At 35.0% G+C, this 20,116-nt stretch overlaps 2 protein-coding genes across 4 annotated transcripts; one reads left to right on the forward strand and one right to left on the reverse strand.

Moving 5' to 3' along the window:
- Positions 1-124: 124 nt before the first annotated feature.
- On the reverse strand, positions 125-4,924 carry LOC120345820 (collectin-11-like). 2 transcript variants are annotated; one of them, XM_039415374.2, is made up of 5 exons: positions 2,680-4,922; positions 2,300-2,362; positions 1,927-2,121; positions 1,530-1,695; positions 127-906 (listed from the first exon to the last, which is right to left on the reverse strand). In XM_039415374.2, the coding sequence occupies exons 1-5, from the start codon at positions 2,945-2,947 to the stop codon at positions 663-665; spliced, it is 936 nt and encodes a 311-aa protein (XP_039271308.2). In that variant the 5' UTR covers positions 2,948-4,922; the 3' UTR covers positions 127-662. The 2 variants fall into 2 exon arrangements, with proteins under 2 accessions (XP_039271309.2, XP_039271308.2); XM_039415375.2 differs by lacking the exon at positions 2,300-2,362 and having other exon boundaries at positions 125-906; positions 2,680-4,924.
- Positions 4,925-11,791: 6,867 nt separating this feature from the next.
- LOC120345798 (sodium/potassium-transporting ATPase subunit beta-2-like) lies at positions 11,792-16,918 on the forward strand. Of its 2 annotated transcripts, none has more exons than XM_039415348.2 (7): positions 11,792-11,958; positions 13,962-14,090; positions 14,341-14,469; positions 14,916-15,115; positions 15,464-15,610; positions 15,999-16,154; positions 16,371-16,918. In XM_039415348.2, the coding sequence occupies exons 1-7, from the start codon at positions 11,841-11,843 to the stop codon at positions 16,482-16,484; spliced, it is 993 nt and encodes a 330-aa protein (XP_039271282.2). In that variant the 5' UTR covers positions 11,792-11,840; the 3' UTR covers positions 16,485-16,918. The 2 variants fall into 2 exon arrangements, with proteins under 2 accessions (XP_039271282.2, XP_039271281.2); XM_039415347.2 differs by lacking the exon at positions 11,792-11,958 and adding an exon at positions 13,531-13,761.
- Positions 16,919-20,116: the final 3,198 nt, after the last annotated feature.

Below are 20,116 nucleotides of genomic sequence, written 5' to 3' on the forward strand. Positions count from 1 at the left end.
CTGAGATATTGCGCTTATAACATTGCACTAAGTGACTAGTGAATCAATTATAAGAAACATAATTCTTTGAGATGATTGTTAAATTAAATAAATACAAGGCAAATATGCAAATGATTTATTCGTATTCATTTATTATAATACCTAGCATATACGTATATACAATGCAAAATTATTTAAATCGAATAAGTATTAATGCACAACAAATATTAGAAATAGAATCTTGTGAGTTTATGAAGCCCTTTATCAACAATAACAATATTTTACTTTGCTGAATACAACACTATGCAACTACAAACCAAGGATGTCTGTACAGTCGACAGGCTGAAGGTTTTATAGCCAACAGTTTGTAGCCGACAAAGTATGCCACCATTTTTTATGAGCTATAACAGTCAATTTATAAAAAGATATACAAATACTAGATGTTCCAAGCTAATAACAATTTTTCTGAAGGGAATGCAGTCTTAAAAAGGCGGCCCGAACAAAACAACTTGCATTTTATTTCATGTAATAACCATAAAACTTACTTAAAAATTATCCAATAAAAATCGACGAAGGTGCGAAATTCAAACGATGCCATTCTCATAAAACTCAAGATCAACATAAACACAAATTTTCAAATATTATTAGCACTAATTATAAGTAAAACAGAAGGGATTTCTTAATTATTTCTCACAAAGATAGAATGTTTGAAAACTACAATGGATATCTACTACTTTGTACTGATAGTCAATCCACATACACCCACATCTTTCATTTCGGCCATTTGGTTCTCCTCCACTCCATGGTGTATTAGAATAAGTTGATGAAACTCCGTCCGACCATTTCCAGTTGTCCTGTCTCTCAAGATCGTCAAGTCCTATCCAAATCGAAGTTCCTGAACTTCTGATGAACTTGTCGTGTAGATCGCTGAAAGTAATATTATATTATTTTTATTTCGGACCAACAATGTCAAAAAATTAACAATTTTGAAAAATTTGAATATCAAAGTTTAACGTAATTATTTCTAAAGATTTGGATTTCCAACATTCTTTATTTTATTGAATGTGAAAAGTGAAAGACGAAGATTCAAACTGTTCATTGTTACTCTTTTCCGTTTAAATTGACGTAGACGAAGTTAAACTGAAAAAAATATTTTTATATAATGCAACACCCATCTTTGTTGTTGGGAAATGTCGCCTTCCCGCAAATTCTAAATTAATCGATTTGAATATTTCATCATTTGAAGGTTGAAGCAGTCGGTGGAAACATACTGAACTTAATTTACAATTGTTTTGTCTTCAATCGAGCCAAAGTTTCACCGGAAATTCAGCTGGTTCTCGCGACAAATAAGTCTGAAACTGTATAACTTTGACACCCTATACGAAGAAACATATTTGAGGGGGTTTGACAATGAGGCATCATAGCTTTTCCACGGTAAACTTGCGATCGCGAATTTTTTTGTGGATAGTATTGATGTTTGAATATTTGTTGGCCCGATAACTAAATGACAATGCTACAAGCATAGTAATATACATTGTTGAACTAATTACCTGCGAATAGTTGGATTCCGAATACCATTTGCTGCTAATCGACCACCCATGAGTTCGCATTTTTTTCTGGCTGTTTGATAGTCCGACGATACTTTGACCAATTTGTACCAATATGGGTAACTGTGAACACGATACCAACCATCTGCTAAAAGTTGTAATTCTCGAGCTAAAAATAAAATAAGAACAAATATAAAACCATATAAAAAAGCTTTATAATTGCTTAAAATAGGGATTTTTCTGAAAAGCCAAAGCCTCATATTGGCGCAAGATAGCAATTTGTAAATCCTCATTTTTTGACATATGCAACACTTGCGACACAATCAATTAACGTTAGGTTTTTGAATAAAACAATGTAATTAAATAAAGTATAATAAGGCTATGAATTTGAGATATCAACCTTTTTCTTCGAGGATTTGAACTTTGTGTGCCAACTCATCATATCGTGAGCAAATACATGGTGTTCCGCTTTCTCCTTTAGCTCCCTTAAGTCCCATGATACCATTTTGTCCTGTCGGTCCGATGTCACCTTTTGTGCCTTCTGGGCCTTTCTTGCCTGGTCGACATGTTGCTTGACATTGAGAATCGTTTGGAACTAAAGAATAATTATTTTAGTTTACAAAATTCTTACACGTGAACGTTGAACGTTGCATAGTTATATTTGTATTTAAATGTAGCCTTTACATTGAGTTTCTTGTGTTCATGAAATTATCATTTCCAACTAATTATTCATTTCATGTCTGTAATATTTTAAAAATAATCCAATATTTTACCATTTATTGCTGTTTCGCGAGCTTTTTCCATGATTAAAAGTGCCATGTCCCAAGTGTCTAAAACTGAAAATATATACTTTCTCAAAACTCAATAATCTGACTTAGTTTAAAAATTGTAATAACGAAATATCGCATTAAATATAAACCGATATTTTAGACTCAGGTTTCCCGATTAAGCAATGCTGCAATCTTGCAATTAAATCGAAAATTATTTTTGTAATTTACTGATTGAGATTAGAGCAATCACCATCGGCTTATCAATAAGACTTAAATCTATGCTGATAATATTTCGTATGTAAATTTGATAAACATGGAAAGGTAAAGCAAAATAATAGAATTAGTATAAGAATCTACAAACAGATATATATTTTTAAACCCACATGACGTTAGCGAGCACTTCTTATTTCTTTCTCTCTCAATTTCTTCCAGTTTCTGTTCCAGCGATTTGATTCTGATATCGTGTTGATCGATTTTTGTTGAAGTAACATTTTCGATTGCACTAGATATGCTTACGTCGTTATAAGAGTTTCCCGAGCCAGGTTCGGTATCTGGACTTATTGTGACAATGCGAATATTACTTCGATCTTCTTGAGCGCAACATTCAACTACGCATAGGAACGTAAGAATGATGGATGTTAACAAACTCATTTTGTAGTGAGAACCAGCACAAGAGTATCGATTTACGATAATGAAGGTATGACTTAGGAACCAACGCTTTTTATATGGTGCTTCATTTTTTTGGCAACGAGTGCCTTTTTTGTCAATTGCCGGGCGACGCAATAACCTCGCGGTTAAAGTCTTAAGATGCAAATGGCATCGCAAATTACACAAATCCCATGTGCCCTGCCCCACTCGGGGAGTAATAAATTGGATAGGCACTGCCGAACAAGGGTTCAGGTCAAAGGGTTCAGGTCATCCCAAATAAATAGTAGCTACTCAAATATCATTAGATGTCAGTGGCTGCTAATATATGAAATTGTTTTGAGTGAAAGGCGCGGGTAAGCGTCGAACTTAAAGAAAATTACATTTTCTCTATCTTTATTTTAACAGAGAATGACTCAGGATCGTGAGAGTGTTTTGTTTTGGAATATTTTTGAAACGTTAGTCAATTGTGGAATCATACATTTGTAACTATCTTCTCTTGCTATTATTAAGGATTTATAAAATTTTACTCGGTGCAACTTACTCATTCAAGTTTTCCCTTTTAATGAGTCGATACTTATTTTATATTCCTGTTTTATACAACAACTATTTGGACTGATAAAAATACATTCGATTCTATTTCGTCTAATATGAGTCTGTAATATGCTCAAAACGAAACGCTGGTTATGCTATATATTTTCATAACGGCTGATGAAGTGACACAAAGTAACAAATCTCACTATTGTACTAAAACGAATCGACATAAAGATCAGGGTACAAAACGACATGTATGCAAAAGTGAAGCTGTGAGAGCTGCATTTGACCGAAAAAGTCGCTGATAACGCGTGTGATTGTATTTTTGTTAAAATCGTCGATTATTTCAGTCCCCCACATCGGTTTTTATTCTCTTTATACCCTTTGTTTCAGTAATCAAAGAGAAAAACGTGTCAAAGAAAAACAAGAAGAATAAGAGTGCCAGCATAAAATGCAAAACGATCGTTATGTCCACTGACGTGTCCATCAATAGGTCCACTACGTGTCCAATAAACCAATATACTAAAACACTTCAATGTGAGACTTTTCTAGTATAGTTCTAATATACAATATATTGATATACACTCAGCGTCGGATTGAGAAAATAAAAATAAAAGCCATAGGCTTTCGGGAGGCCCACTTTAATATTGACGTCACACAGGTCGTAGATACATTATGCCGTCATAATATAATGTCTTCTTTTTTTCAATAAAAAGGTATAATAAAAAAATCCGAAATTAGTGACAAATATAATAATTTTTAAATTCGCTGTTGTTTAGAGCAAATGGTATAACTGAATTTTCCTCATCAAAAAATAAAGGCGTTATTGGGGTAAAACTGTTTAATTCATTAAAGTAGCATATTTTTAAAGGGGGAAAAGCTTTTTAAATTTAGACAAATCCAGTCGTTCGATCGTATATAATATTTTAACCTTTCAAACGTTAAATATTTGGGACAAGAATTATCGAATTAAAAACTAATATATATTAGTTTTATAAAATTCTAAACAGGTGTCATTCTGGAGCAAGCATTCAAAATTTAAAACCACTAAAAATGACCAATTATTCAAAAATGAATGTTGAGTATCCAGGCTTGCCTAATGGTAAATCCGGCCATGGAAACACTATATCCAACAAATTGCAGGGTGCCTTCAAAATTACATGGACTCGGAACATAGCAAAAGAATTTTGTTTAATTAGTTTGTAATTAAGACCAGGGTAAAACAACAGTTGGAGAAATAGTTCGTATAGGCTCACAGATATGTAACAATCCCTGCCAAATATGAAACTCCGTTTATATGAGGACGAGACACCAAAAATAAAATGTAGTACCACCTAAGTTCCAAGACATGATTTATTTTCGAACTGAATATTAAAACGAGAGAGCGATGCTCAAATAAATGGACACGAAAGGCAAAGCCAAGCAGTAGTCTAACAACCAGTGGCGGCGCGTCAATAGGGCCAACCGGGGCAATGCCCCGGTTGTTTTTTCGGTATAATAAAAAATATTCAAAATATACCTCAATATCGGTTGCACAGACTGTCTACACTAGCCATATTCTCCCGACATGGTTCATTTTTTGCTCGCAAAGCCTTCGCCGAACGTCGACGGGGCGACGCCGATTTTGCCCCGGTTGCTCATTGTATATCGTATTCTCTCTTTTATCTTCCACTCGCCGCGTTTGTCTCGTTTGTTTTCTGTTTCTTTTACTAAATCATCGGGGCCGATCGGCGCTAGCCCCGAAATTATGACGACACAATGCCGACGTTTCTTACAACAACGTGTTGACATATTCACGCATTCCTTCTCGTTCGTTGGTTGCTTGAAGAGTTGATAGTTTCCTCGCCTTCCTTTTTGTCGCTTGTTTCGCTATTTGAATCAGTTAGAGACCTTTAGTCCATTTGCTTTCGATTTTCCACATTCCTTTTGAGCTCCTCACTTCTTTCCAGCTTCGCATTTCTTAGCCTTAGACCTCATAATGAATAAGGTTGATGCACTACTTCGCACTCCGTTTTCGCAACTGCCGCTGGAACAAAAACTAGAGGTACAACGTCTTGGGCCTTATCAACCAAAAAATTGTTCACTGGAACAATCCCATGACGGAGGAAAGCGTCGGCGTACATTCTGCGCAGAAACTTGGTATAAAAAACACGAATGGTTGTGTTACAGCGAGGACAAAAATGCACTTTTTTGTTTTTATTGCCTACTTTTTGCTACCGCCCGTGACTCACGTTGGTGTAAATTTGGTTTTAGAGATGTTAAACATCTTCCCGAGCGTGCCAGGGATCATCAATCTTCTATGGAGCATCTGGACAATGCAGTAAAATACCGAACATTCGGAAATGTTAATATTGCAGCACAGTTGGATGAAGGACGCGCGGTTTCTATTCGTCGGCACAACCAAAACGTCGAGAAAAACCGCCTTGTTCTCGGTCGATTGATAGATGTTTTGAAGTTCATTGGTTGTCACGAGCTGTCCCTCCGTGGGCACGATGAACGGGCTGGCTCTTCTAATAGAGGGGTATTTTTGGATATGGTGGAATACACCGCATCCCTAGATACAGTATTGAGAGGTCATCTTGATGCCGCAACTGTTTCGAAAGGGACATCTAAGGATATCCAAAATGATTTGCTCGACTCAATGTATAAAATTTATTTACAACATTTGGCTCTGGAAATTGAGAATTGCCAGTTCCTTTCGATTCAGTCTGACGAGACAACTGACATCACGTGCGTTTCCCAACTGGCTGGGATTTTTCGGTTTGTGAAAGATGGTAAACCTACCGAGAGATTTCACAGCTTTGTACCAATCGTTGATCGCACGGCTTGCGGGATATCGGCTGTACTGAAAGAAGTGTTACAGCCTTACAACGCGAAGTCAAAATTGATAGCTCAAACTTATGACGGCGCGGCAGTCATGAGTGGGTCGAAACATGGTGTTCAAGTTTATATAAAAGAAGATTTTCCTCATGCGCATTTTTTACATTGTTATGCACACCAATTTAACCTCGTTATTAAAAATATGTGTCTTGATACCCCTCTTGTCCGTATGTTTTTTGCAAATGTTTCGGGGTTTTCTTCATTTTTTTCCGTTTCGCCGAAGCGCTCTGACCTCCTTCGCCAGATATGTAGCCGTCGTCTCCCAGCTTGTGCACCAACACGTTGGAACTTCCAATCACGCGTGGTGCAGGGCGTGTCCGAAATTAGGTCTGAGCTCATTGAGTGTTTCAATGGCATTCAGAGCTCTCCGGTTTGGGACGAACGCTCTGTGAGGGAGGCGGCAGGTCTAAAGCGTCTGCTAGAAGATGGTGAGTTTTCATTTTTTCTCGCTTTTTTCTCCACAATATTCTATCACGTGGATGTATTATACGGCGCATTGCAGTCAAGGCTAATGGATGGAGCGTCTGTGCAGTCGTGTATTTCAGACTTCTGCGATGCTGTATCTCGTATCCGGGAAACAATAAAATACGACGACACATGGAGTGCTTCTTTACGCCGCGGGCAAACAACGCAGCGTTTGATTTTGTCTGCAAAGGAATGCTGTGACATTCTTGTGAATCAAATAGGCGATCGTCTGCGCACTGAACACCTTGCCGCGTTCTCTTTGATGAACCCTAAAAAATTTTCAAAATTTGCACGTCAATTTCCCATCCATTTGTTGGCTACTGTCTCCAAATTTTACCCCATGATAAACGTGGGTAAATTGGAAAATGAATTGCGATGTATATACACCAATCAAACTTTTTTGAACATCACATCAACTTGCGCGCTCTATGGGTTCCTCATAGATAACACTCTAGTAACTACCTTTGCGGCGTCTGCAAAATTTCTGGACATCATTTTGACGACGCCTATTTCTTCCGCCGACGCAGAGCGAACATTCAGCACGCTGAAGCGTATTGAAACGTATCTCAGAAACACAATGAAGCAAGATAGATTAAATTCCTTGGCTGTTTTATCCATTCACAGAGACGTTATTTCTGGGATGCATGACTTTAATCAGCGCGTTATTGAGCATTTTGCTTCCAAGAAACCGCGGCATGTTGCATATATGTTCAAGCAGTAGAAGTCTAGCAGCATATATATCTATGAGTGAGCGACGCATGTCCTTATCTTTGCATTAACTTTCCTTTCTTCATAGTAACGTTTTAAACCTTATTTTAGGTTTTGTCTGCTTTCCCGAAGTTTCTGTTAATATGTCATTGTATTTATCTGGGTAAATATTGCCTTTCCTTTTGAAAGAGGTTTCAAAATAAACTATGTCTATATTTATTAATCCCTTGACTTAGACCGGTTTTAAAGACACTTTCTTATAGTTAAAAATTGTCGCTTTTGCCGATTGGTTGTTACCGATGGAATGGTTTTTATACTCATAAAATGATGGGAGAACTTACAGCGCTCATCCTGTCCCCGTAGATGGGGGTGACATGGTCCCGCAGTAGCTTGCCCCGGTTGTCAAAATGACCACGCGCCGCCACTGCTAACAACCATATCTTATACAGTACCTTACCAAGTTTACCATACGGAAAAGATCGCAGAAGCGCTCAGAACTTCAAAGTGAAAAACGGAATGCCCGCAAAAATATACAATCTTTGAGCACTGAAAATTTCAAAGCAATTGATCTAGTTCTAGTAGTTAATGAGAAAAGCGATTTTTCCATTGGGTAACGACAAGGAGAAAAGTACCAACAAGAACAGCAACATAACGACAGAATCGATCAATTGACCCGCTTGGTGTCCAATAACGAAACGATCTATATGTACATTTCGTGTCCAATAATTTAATCGAACTTAGTCATCCATAATCGCAGCTAAGAAGTTGTTTGTAGTTTACACAGTTCTTAGCACATTTATCGATATTTTTAATTTAGGTTAGATACATATGACATATATTGAAAAGAACAAGGCTTTAAATAACACACTTGATTGGCGATACACTTCTTGTGTGGGTAAATGGTAGCCTAATATGACCTCTACGGACGGGGTCATTCAAATGGCGATTGGGACAATGTAACCTTCCCTGTTCCCAACAGATATTACGTTCACCAATATCCCATCGGGCTGTAGCAAGTATATGAGCTTCAATTTTGTGATAATCGTTAATATGAAAATATACTTTTTTCACTTTTTATACGGTGTATTTTTCATGATGCCGGCGCCGAAACGCTGAAATACCGAGATGTATAGTAGGGGTAAGCCTTTCATAGGCACTTCTGTTCTTATGAGCATGCATGAACAAAAGATATGCGTGTTAATATGTATGTGCTTATCTTATAGTGCCATTTTTTGTAGCTGTCGTTGATTCAGCGAAAGACATACGTAGAACTTTTTATTTTAAATCCTAAATATATCACGTCCATTGAAAAATTACAAAGAGTTTTTCAATCATTCATTTTCTTGTGTAGATTCAAAGATGAATAGTATGTAATCTACTCAACTCATCTGGAGAGGTAACACAAAAGTAAGAACAATTGACACAATGAAAAAGAAATAATTGAAATCAGGATAGATACGAATTCGATGGAAACTCTATAGCAACTAACCCCCAAATGTACCCCATTTCATGTTAAAAATATGAAAACAAAGTTAATTTTCCCCAAAATTCGAACAAAGACTTTCGTAGGAATCAAATTACACCAGTTTAAGAAACATAACATGTTCCATCCATTCATTATTAAATTAAAATTTATATTCTCAAGACCTTTGACACTGATTGAAATAATTATATCTAAGTTCCCATCCGTACGATGTACCTAATTACCCTTGTTGAGATGATAGGAATTTCTGTTTATAACTTGAATCACGAGCTCGCGTTTACAGTATTTAATTGGATTTATGATCAACGTATAAAAGACTCCTCCGATATCTTTCGATAGGAGAAGACGATGTAAACCACTCTAAGCTAGTCTGGATAAATGTTATAAGATTTATATTCTGTGTGTTGTGGAAATTTACGAATAAAAACATATAGAGATTTTTAACGAATATGGACTGTATTGAACATCGATCGAAATGAACTCTTTTAGAACATAATATATGTTCGAGGTGAAAAACCTAATCAAAAACGAACTGTTGAAAACAATGAACTATATGGACTGTTTTACTGTAAATTACGCGCTCTATTCCGAACAATAGAGAAATTGTCGCGCTTACCTAATGGATATACAGATCAGGAGCATGAAATTCCACAATTTGTTTCATGATTTGCAAGTTTTTCTCCTCATTGAGACAGACATTTTTCATTCTTCCACTAATACTAAGGTAAAGTACTTCTTTGTTTTCTTATATATACATGGCGTTTCAATCGACTTTCAATTTTTATAAATCAATTAATGGTAACAACTTTGAATATTCTAATTTCAAATACCTTTGAAGAGATTTATATTATTGAATATTTGTGGTTAGCATTCCTTTTCGATTAAATAGATTTCGTTATTATTAAAATGCTTTCTAAAAGTAGATTCGAGCGAGTCATACTTTTAATTATTTACAAAGCCGTCATATAGAACGGTAAAATAATAAGCTCGTTTAACAAAAATTGTATCCAAAAGCGTTATTTTTTCAAAAAAGCCCTGAGATGGCATAAACTTAAAAATGCGTTTTTTTCATCCCGACATGGAACAAGCATATATTGACCAACTAGGTCGCAACGCGTTTTTTCTTCCCGACATGGGACAAGCATATATTGACCAACTAGGTCTACAAAATCGTAACAATGCGATAAAGCGAGTATAAGTAATTTAACTTAGCGAAATACATTGAATTGAAAATATGTTTTAACCGTCCAAACCAAAATTTTTAAAATAAAAATACGCCATCTTTCTGTAATTCTACTTTACAATCTTTACTCTTTCTATAAACTCTTCTTTATTTCAATGTCGTGTCTCATTATAGATCATATACATTTAAATATTTTTTTTTGACCTATATCATTAATTTTAGCATTGTGTATTGTATTTTTCTATTTATTTTCAATTTATTAGAGGGTGACAAATCTTTAAACTTCCAGTTAGTAAGATGGGGAGATAATATAGCAACTAACCCCCAAATGTACCCCATTTCATGTTAAAAATATGAAAACAAAGTTAATTTTCCCCAAAATTCGAACAAAGACTTTCGTAGGAATCAAATTACACCAGTTTAAGAAACATAACATGTTCCATCCATTCATTATCAAATTAAAATTTATATTTTCAAGACCTTTGACACTGATTGAAATAATTATATCTAAGTTCCCATCCGTACGATGTACCTAATTACCCTTGTTGAGATAATAGGAATTTCTGTTTATAACTTGAATCACGAGCTCGCGTTTACAGTATTTAATTGGATTTATGATCAACGTATAAAAGACTCCTCCGATATCTTTCGATAGGAGAAGACGATGTAAACCATTCTAAGCTAGTCTGGATAAATGTTATAAGATTTATATTCTGTGTGTTGTGGAAATTTACGAATAAAAACATATAGAGATTTTTAACGCATCTTCATTCACGTGGGCGTTGAAGCTGAAGGGTGAACGGGTAACTTGCAAGTCAGAGACAATCTACGAAATAGCAATATACGGTAACATCACATTCATCTAACAATCATTTGTGCTATAACTCTTCCTTCTGTCTTTATAGAACTCTGATGTTTTTGAATGACAATAGGAGTATAGTACGCATTTGGTCTTCCAAGTATTTCTGCATTTTGCTTTTCCGTTTGTTGTTGTTTTTTATTATCCAGAGCGGCCAAAATAAAATTGATTGATATTTTAGTCAGCTAAAAATTGCCATTTTCGTTGAGGGAACTGTTGAACTACGGCTGTCGGTTTCATAATCACGTGGTTTTTATCACGTGATATCTATCACCGATTGATTAGGTCAAGGAAGCAAACGGAGTTCACGGCGGGTTTGCGATTTGCGTTTTTTCACCTTCCCAACGCATCTGTCCCGCAGCGCGCGAGAATTGCTTTTTTCATTGATGCATACAAAGGCCTTTAAATGATGAACATTCAAGTTCACTTCATTCTTCTTGAACTAAGCCGTAGAATGCAAGGAAGATGCCTTGTGACTATTCAGGCCGCTCTCTGTGTCTGCCAGTAAAACAGATTTCCGCAGTTCAGCAGTTTAAAAGATTGATAGGATTTTGGCATTGAACTGGCATTCGATTTTCACGCAAATTGTTTGTGCTAGTCCAGATGTTAGGGAGCGAATTATATTGCTTGCTGCGTGATGCCTGGATACAGGGATACGGCATGTAGTAGCCAGAGAGTAGTGGATTCTGTATCACTTTCACTGTATTCTGTTTGAATTACTGACTAATTTAAGCCTTATTACTTTTTAAGAACTTTATTTCTTACTGATTTAACCATCACACTAAAAATGTCAAGTACTATTGAAGATGATCGCAGTGCCATAAGCAAGCAATGGGACAGTTTCAAAGAATTTGCATGGAATCCAAGGGAAAAAACAGTCATGGGAAGAACCGGGAAAAGCTGGGGTATAATTTTATTCTATACAGTTTATTACATTGTTTTATAATAACTAGTGCAATTGCAGAAATGCGTGATAGCTGTCCTAATGCTGTAATGCAGTGGGTTTTGGCTGCCTGGAAAATGTATATTCTACCCGTTTTCTGGTTTTGTTTTCTGTTTACAAATTACTGCATTATAATTGTAATAATCATAATGCTGTAATGCATTTCTTCACAATACTTTGTACGGTATGTTTCAAGTGTCCAGACTATCTCTCACATTTTTGCTAGTTAAAAAATTCGCAATGCTCTACATCAAAAATTGAAGATAGTCTTTTTCTAATCTTAAAATTTCGCAGTTTTTAAAACTAAATCTACTGAAGGTGCTGTATGTATAAAACGAAGTTGATTCCGCCTTAGCCTATCTCACACGAATAGAGTTTCATCACTATATTTTTATCTGTTTTCCCTTTTCAATTATATTTTATTGTATTGAAATAGACGGCCCATATTTGTACAAGCAAACCGCATAAATATGTCTGAGAATAGAGCTTGATTTTTGTATTCTGGCATTGATTTATGAATGACTTTTTCTGTGTATAACACAAGATCACCTGCTTCCCAATTCAGGCAGTGTGGAATTTAGGTGAAATTAAATTATAAGCCTTTCGAATACATACTGTATAATACTAATGTTGGAAATATTAATATGTTCCAGTTTGTTGACTGGAACGAGTTTAAAATGCTTCAAATCATTTTTATTATTCACTAATGTTATTGACATTTTGATGCCCTTGCTATAATAAGTCCTTGTTAATGAACTTGCCATTTTTTTGCCTCTGAAGAGGAATTTTTGGGGTTGGTTTTGAATGAATGTTAGGTTTATCTGAAATAAAATAAAAAAATAAAATTTCAGAACTATAAAATATTTGTTTTTTTGTTGGCTTCTGTGTTGTAACAAAATTTTCAAATTTTGATTTTATTGATGCCGTTCAACGTCATGAACCTTTTTATTATCACCCCATACTGCATAGTATGATTTATCACGGCCTGTTAAATTTCTACCATCTGAACATGTCAAAGCAAAATATATTGTTTTATATACAACTTTAGTGGAAAACCACCACAGGCGCAAATATTTTGACTTACTCACTTCAATATTCAATAATACACTGCCCACTTACTTCCTATCATTTAATATCTCGCAATATGAACTGTTATTCAGATTTTAACTGCCTGTATATTGACATTCACATTCTACCGTGTGTGAATAGTCGAAGATAAATCATAAAAAACATTGTTGTTTCATTTTTTCTCAACCTGTATTTTTTCGGAATTTTTAAGGACTATCGTACTAAAAATCTCATCTAACAAGCTCGGATTACCACGATTAACAGTTAAACTCTTCTTGCTTGTTAAAAGAGAGAAAATGTTTTCGCAAATATAAAATGGGTTAAAAATCTAGCTTTCCGGTTGCTTGGGTACCAGGTATGTTGTCTGTTCCTAACCAACCATTAAAAATCGTGATTCCTGGTTACTTAAGTTTTATAAAAACTCTTATTAGAGGTTGCCGAGTGTGTTCCACTTCAGTTGATAGTTGCATTAGACATTCATTGCCCGAGGGTATAATCATACAGTCTTTCTGGTGTTCATTTCTTGAGAGGGGCTTGGTTTCACTTTGTCAGTTCTATTATAAAACGAGTACAATGAGTTCTGACAAAAAGGAAAAGTCTAGATTAGATATTGCTCGTGAAACCTGGAATGATTTTCTATTGTTTTTGTACAACAAGGATGAAGGCACTGTATTAGGCAGAAATGGAAATAGCTGGTGTAAGTGTATTTGGCAATGAGATGGCAAAATATCATTATTCTTTAAACTTAATATTTTTCTTAAATATATATAAATGTATGAATAATTTTAAGTAGCAAAATTAGTCTAATTTGATATAACACATTCATGTATATTCTGAATTTTATGTTTCTACTCTCGCTCATGCGAAGAATCATTGTTTATTCTTTTTTTTTCTCAGCAAAAATTCTCGTGTTCTACATGTTCTACTACGGATTTCTGGCATGTCTCTTCGCAGCATCTATCAGCATTGTCCTCAGTACACTGAGTGATTACACTCCCAAATACCAGACGAGACTGCAGACCCCTGGTAAGGATTTATCATGACTTAAATCAACTCCCATATGGTAATTATAAGGAACAATATATCACAGAGGATATTTTTTTTGTTTTATTGAGTTATTGCCCTTTTGAAATATTAGCAATTGGCTCAATTAAAATTTTTTCCATGCTGTTTTCTACTAGTGTATTACCTCTTAGAAAATTTTTTTTATTCAAATATTGAACTTTGCATTAACAGGTTTGTGATTTTAGCAATATGAAATACTTCTTTGTTTCAGGTGTTGCAATTCAACCCAAAACTCCGTCCGATATCGAACAGACTAGCAACATCAAATACAATCTGAAGAATTATCAAGATAATGCCGGCTACCAGCGTTTGACACTTCAGATGGAAAAATTCCTTTATCGTAAGATGCCATTTCCTACTGTTTATGAATAAACTGGATTAATATGTTTGTGACAGCCTCACTTATCATTGTGGTTGGTAGGGTGGAATTTTCGAAGTGCTACAAGCCTACAATTGATTTATTTAATGTTCTAATCTTATAAAATCAGCTGCCTAAGATTATTGATTACTATGTAAATTATTACATTCGACCTACTCTGATTGATTTGTTATTGATCCGAAACAATGGATTAGATGGCTAATGAACCTTGAGGTTTGTGTAGACTTCTCTCAAAACCTTACTATTTATGTCAAATTCAACATTTGACAGTTAACTGTATTCTGTATTGCAAATTTGTGAAATGTTTTGCACGAAACTCTTTGAAATGTTTTCCTACCGCAGTTCTACATTCAAAATGATATTGTCTCACTTTGTAATATTCATTAAAATATTTGTTTTGCAAACAGCATATGCAACAGTGAATCAAACAGATAATGAAGTATTCCAAGATTGCATTATGACCCAACCACCTTCCACCAACCAAAATTTTGAAAAAGATCAAATCGCTAAGTCCTGTCGATTTGACATAACTAAATTGGGACCATGTTCCGTGAAACCATATGGATACGACAAAGGCCAACCATGCATCTTTGTAAAAGTCAACAGGGTAAGAAATGCTGGACCATGGGAATTATTAATGAGTTCTGTACTTCCATTTATCCTTAATTAATTAGCAGTATTAGCGAACATGATAACGATTGATTATGCATTTCAGTACTTGCTTAGACAGCGTCAAAATTGCAGGTTCTAAATTTATACTTCAATGAACCTTCCTCATGCACTATTATGTATTGATAGACTCTGAAAATGTCTCATCTATTATTCATTGAAATACTCCCGGAAGTTTCAATTTCAGTCATAGCTAATATTACCAAAATTTCTTTGTTAGTATACAATAAGATTTCTGAATCATATTAAAATATTTTGTGTTTTACGCAGTCTTTTTTGTTTAAAGATCATTGGATGGTACCCTGTCGGATACACCAATCTTTCAAGGGCCGTAGGTAATTCACAGTCTGATGCGCCACCTCTTTCTGATGTACTTGCTACCTATGGACAGTCATATCAACCATATCTCATGTACACACATTGCTATGGTGATGTAAGTTACAATTTTCGCTGATTTATCGATATGTTATGAAGTTATCTTTCGTAAATAAGCTTAATGGACTATCTTCCATAGCTACCACTATATAAATACACCTATATATATGTGGGGCAGTTTTATAATATTTTTCTTCAATTCCTAAGTTTTTATCTGAGTTCAGTCCTGTGTTCAATGCAGATAGTAGATGATATAGTTATAAATTTATTCTGATTTCAGTAATAACTCTGTTAGTTATTTAAGTTTGATTTTCTTTTTAAGTTTGTTTTGAGTTTCAACCATAAATGAACTTAAGACAGCTTCCACTGAGCTGGAAAACGTTGAATTTGAATGTTTGTGGACTTTAAATGTTTCATTTATTAAGAGGCTGAACTGTGTTTTACAGGAACCGGAGGACAAAAATAACTTGGGAGGAACACTCGACACGAAGTACTTTCCAACACATATGGGCATTCCATTTGTGTATTTCCCATATGCAGGAAAGAAACGTCAACCTGCATACATTAATCCTATTGTGGCTGTTCAGTTCACAAATGTTACAGTAAGATTTTATTTACAACTATTACTCATACAATTTTTTCATATCCTTGAATCTGTTCTGAAAACACCTTTGATATACATAACAGATTGAACAGACAGACATTGGGTAAAAATGTCCTATTGGCATTGCATTTCTCAATGTTTTATCATTTAGGTTATTTATAAAATATCATTATTAACACACTGTTCTAATATATCACAATTTTCAATATTTCAGAAAAATGTTGACATCACCATCAAATGCAAGGTGTATGCTCTCAACATTCGTGACAACAAGGAAATGGGTGAAGGCTACTTTAAATTTGACATGAGAATCGACGACAAAGAATAGCTTTTTATGTAACATTTCATACCTTCATATCACTACTCAGTGTAAAACTTTGATTCACCTAGTCAATATAAAAAAAACAATTCTTTTTGCCATGTTATTTTGAAAAACCATACAAACCTGGGTATTACCATCTAATAGTTTCAGAACCTTTAAAACTTTGCTATGTTGAGGGGCAATCTTGCATTTTATTACTAACACTGAGTGAGTGGTGTGATTGTTGAACCATTTATGATATGTGTTAATGTTACTTCTTGTTTTGTTTGGGTTTTACACTGCAGTTCACAATATTTTACTAAAAATCGAATTTTTAAGAAGCGCCGCGGTTGTCAATATATAATCCTAGTCAATTATTATTACTATTGTATTCACTGGAGCAACCGTTGTTTTTTTGTAATTGTCAACATTTGTCTTCAATAAAATATGACCGGTTGAAATTTAGCAGCTTCTGTATGTTGGGTCACTGGGAAAGTTAATATAAAGGCACATCGGTTTATATTATCTGGGATAGGTTCTGTGGTTAACTGGTAAAATAACTAACGCCTACAAGCGCGGGGACGGGCGTTACGCAACATTTTCTAGTTGTTTACATAAGGTGGTCAAATATTTGTGTTTGAGAATTGCATACTCGCTGAAGCATCAAAATGTATTCATGGTCAAACACAGTAGTCTGGATTTAGTCCCAACTGGTTTTCCAGTGAAGAACGCTCTGATTGGATTTGTAAATTGAAAGGGAATTGATCTTGGTAATATGTCGTCTACCGATTCATTGATCATGACTGATCTCTGATTAGTAAACATGATACGATTAATTGCTTTTGTTCTCTGTAGGTCATTTGAAAATAATCCGATCGTCTGCCTTGACATCTGTTTGCAAAACGTTTAATTGAAAACATTGATCCATAATCTCTGTGCGAACGTTCGTTGCTGAGAAATAGATTTGCCCCAATTTCCGCGAAGTTAATCATTGACGCGAGAGAATGCCGGCGTGTCCTCTATAAAGACTTTTGAAGGTCGTACTGCGGATTCGCGCCGACGCAACTCCCTGCGAGCTTCATTCGCCTTTTGTCTGGAAGCAGTCAAGCGAGGAAATATCGAGCTATGAGTAACCACGAGTTTCCGACAGCACTAATGCTGAAAAACATTATTAAATTACGTTATTAAATCTGTTTTCTAAAAAATATTTGTCAGTCATGCAATAACAAAGTCAAATTATTTTGTCGCTTAGTCATGTTGTCTCGTGCCCTCCAGGATTAGAGTTTGTTGCTACCTATAAAATTACAAACAATCGAGAATGACAAATTATGCAAAATATTTTAGCGCTTATGTTCATTAGCGCCCTGTTACCTTGTCCTTGTAAATGAGTCTACAAGTTAAATATATTTATTTGGTTTTTATAGTCACATTTGTTAAATACAAAAAATTTATACCACATTTGACCTATTCCATGGATGGAAATAACGTCTAAACCAAAAGCCGTCGAAGTCTGTTGAATACATTTAGCTTTTGGGAAATTATTAACGAGGACCAGAAAGGCGAGTAGCATTAACATGATCAATTTCTCAAATTTATTAAGAAAAACTAATTCATGGCGAATCTGTTGTATTCGAATAGTTTCTTGCTCAGAGCGGATGCGTGAATGGAAACGCGTACATCGCTAGTGGTTGGTTAAATAAAAGACATTAGTGAGATTTGAATTTGCGAAAAAGACATATCATGCATTCACGAGTTTGTTCCAAGCCGATGTGTTTTAATGAACAAAACTTGTTACTACGGAGTATTGGCTTGTACTAAGCATAATGTGGAGCAAATGTAAATTTTCGTTTCGTGACGCCATCATCTGACGAAAGTTGGTAGCCAGAATATCAAATCTTACGTCTTCGACATCAAGTTTTCGTATTCCCAATTTTTTCTCTCTTTAGCATCATCTAGTGGCCAAACCTCCGTGTCAACCAAATGCTAGGTGGCGTGGGCAAGCAACAGTACAAATAAACTCCGCATAGGTTATTGTTGCTGGTAAAATATACGGAAGAAGTATAGTTACATATTTTATAGGAAGCTTCTGTGTCTTTCAAAAAAATATCGGTATATTCAACAGCATCTGGAGTGAACGAATGGATCATTCAGATAACAATTTTTGTGCGAGAGTCCACGTACACAACGATATTAACTGGTTTCATGAAAGAATTTCCAGACAAACCATCGAAATGGTCCACAGATCTGATAAGATTGAAAAGTATTGGGCACAAAGCCATAAAGCGCGAATGGACAGAATAGTAATCTATAAATCTACACCAATCGCTCGTAATAAAATTTGAAATATCGAAAGAAGCTCATCAACAGCATCGTAGAACAATTTCTACATTGTGTTCTTGTTAAACACAAATTAGGTTTATGTATTGATTTTTGCTAAGATGTCGTTACTGATAATTGATGCTGACAGGACAAAGGTCGTTTTTCTAATTTAATATTATAAAGAAATTTGATGTATTTTGGTTAAAAACTTTTTGCGGGACCTCAACTTGCGAGAATATAAATTTCCGAGAACGCACCGATTTTCACATCCTACCGAGTGGTATCGATGTGTAAGTTTATAATATTTCAAGGTTTAAAAAATTGACATCAGCTTGCATTAATCTAAATCTACTTCAAAAGATTTCACCATGCGGAATTTTGAAATACGTGGTTTTGCAATCGGATGTATTTACCCCTAGAGATCATTTGTGGTTAAATGTAATTTGTAATATTACAACCAGTCTCTTGGGATATCCGTCTCCATCTATGAGTCACCAATTGTGTGTGTAGCAGCCCGCCATAACAAAGTACCCGAATGGCTGCCTGAAATTCCTGGTTTCAGACAACTCCACAACATATATCAACGACTTATACCAATAGTTAGTGGGATTGAGACACACACGTTCTGACTGCTAAATTTTACTGAGTCTGTGTACTAAGCTATTAAAGATAGGGTTTTATGCCCATCGTGTTCTTGAAAATAGAGCGACTTTGCGTTTATCTGTGATTGACAGAAATACGACGCCTTTTGCTCGACATAGCAACATGAGCAAAATTACAGCACAAAAATCTTGATCAGCGGTACATAGATTTCTGCTTTGTATATATAAACTACAAATTTAGTATGTGCAAGAATATTCATGTTCAAGTCACACAAAGAACAATAGTGAAGAGTGAATATAAACATCAGCACGAAAAAAACTAAAACATTAACTCAAATAATAATGGTTTCAGCAAATTTTTAAGCAATTTACAGCAATTTACTAAGTTTGAAATTCTAGGCAAATAACGATATGTTGTTGGAATTTAATCAGACGGCAATTACTAGACTGAATCATTATTTTTACTGGGGTCGTTTTAGTTCATTAAAATAAATATTACAAATTAGGACTATAAAATGAACAAAAACAATACTGCGAGTTTGAAAGTTATATAACAAGCTATAATAATAATCGACTACAAAAATTTAATCAAAACGTAAAAAATTAAATAAAAAAACAGTTGAGAAATTACGAACAATCCGTATGCGCACTGTTGTATGTGCTATGAACAATGAATGATTGCCAGTTGACTAACAACTGATGTCTGTCGATGTTCGAATTATTATAAATAACATAAAC

The sequence above is a fragment of the Styela clava genome, chromosome 8 (genome assembly GCF_964204865.1).
Source record: "Styela clava chromosome 8, kaStyClav1.hap1.2, whole genome shotgun sequence".
NCBI lineage: Eukaryota > Metazoa > Chordata > Ascidiacea > Stolidobranchia > Styelidae > Styela > Styela clava.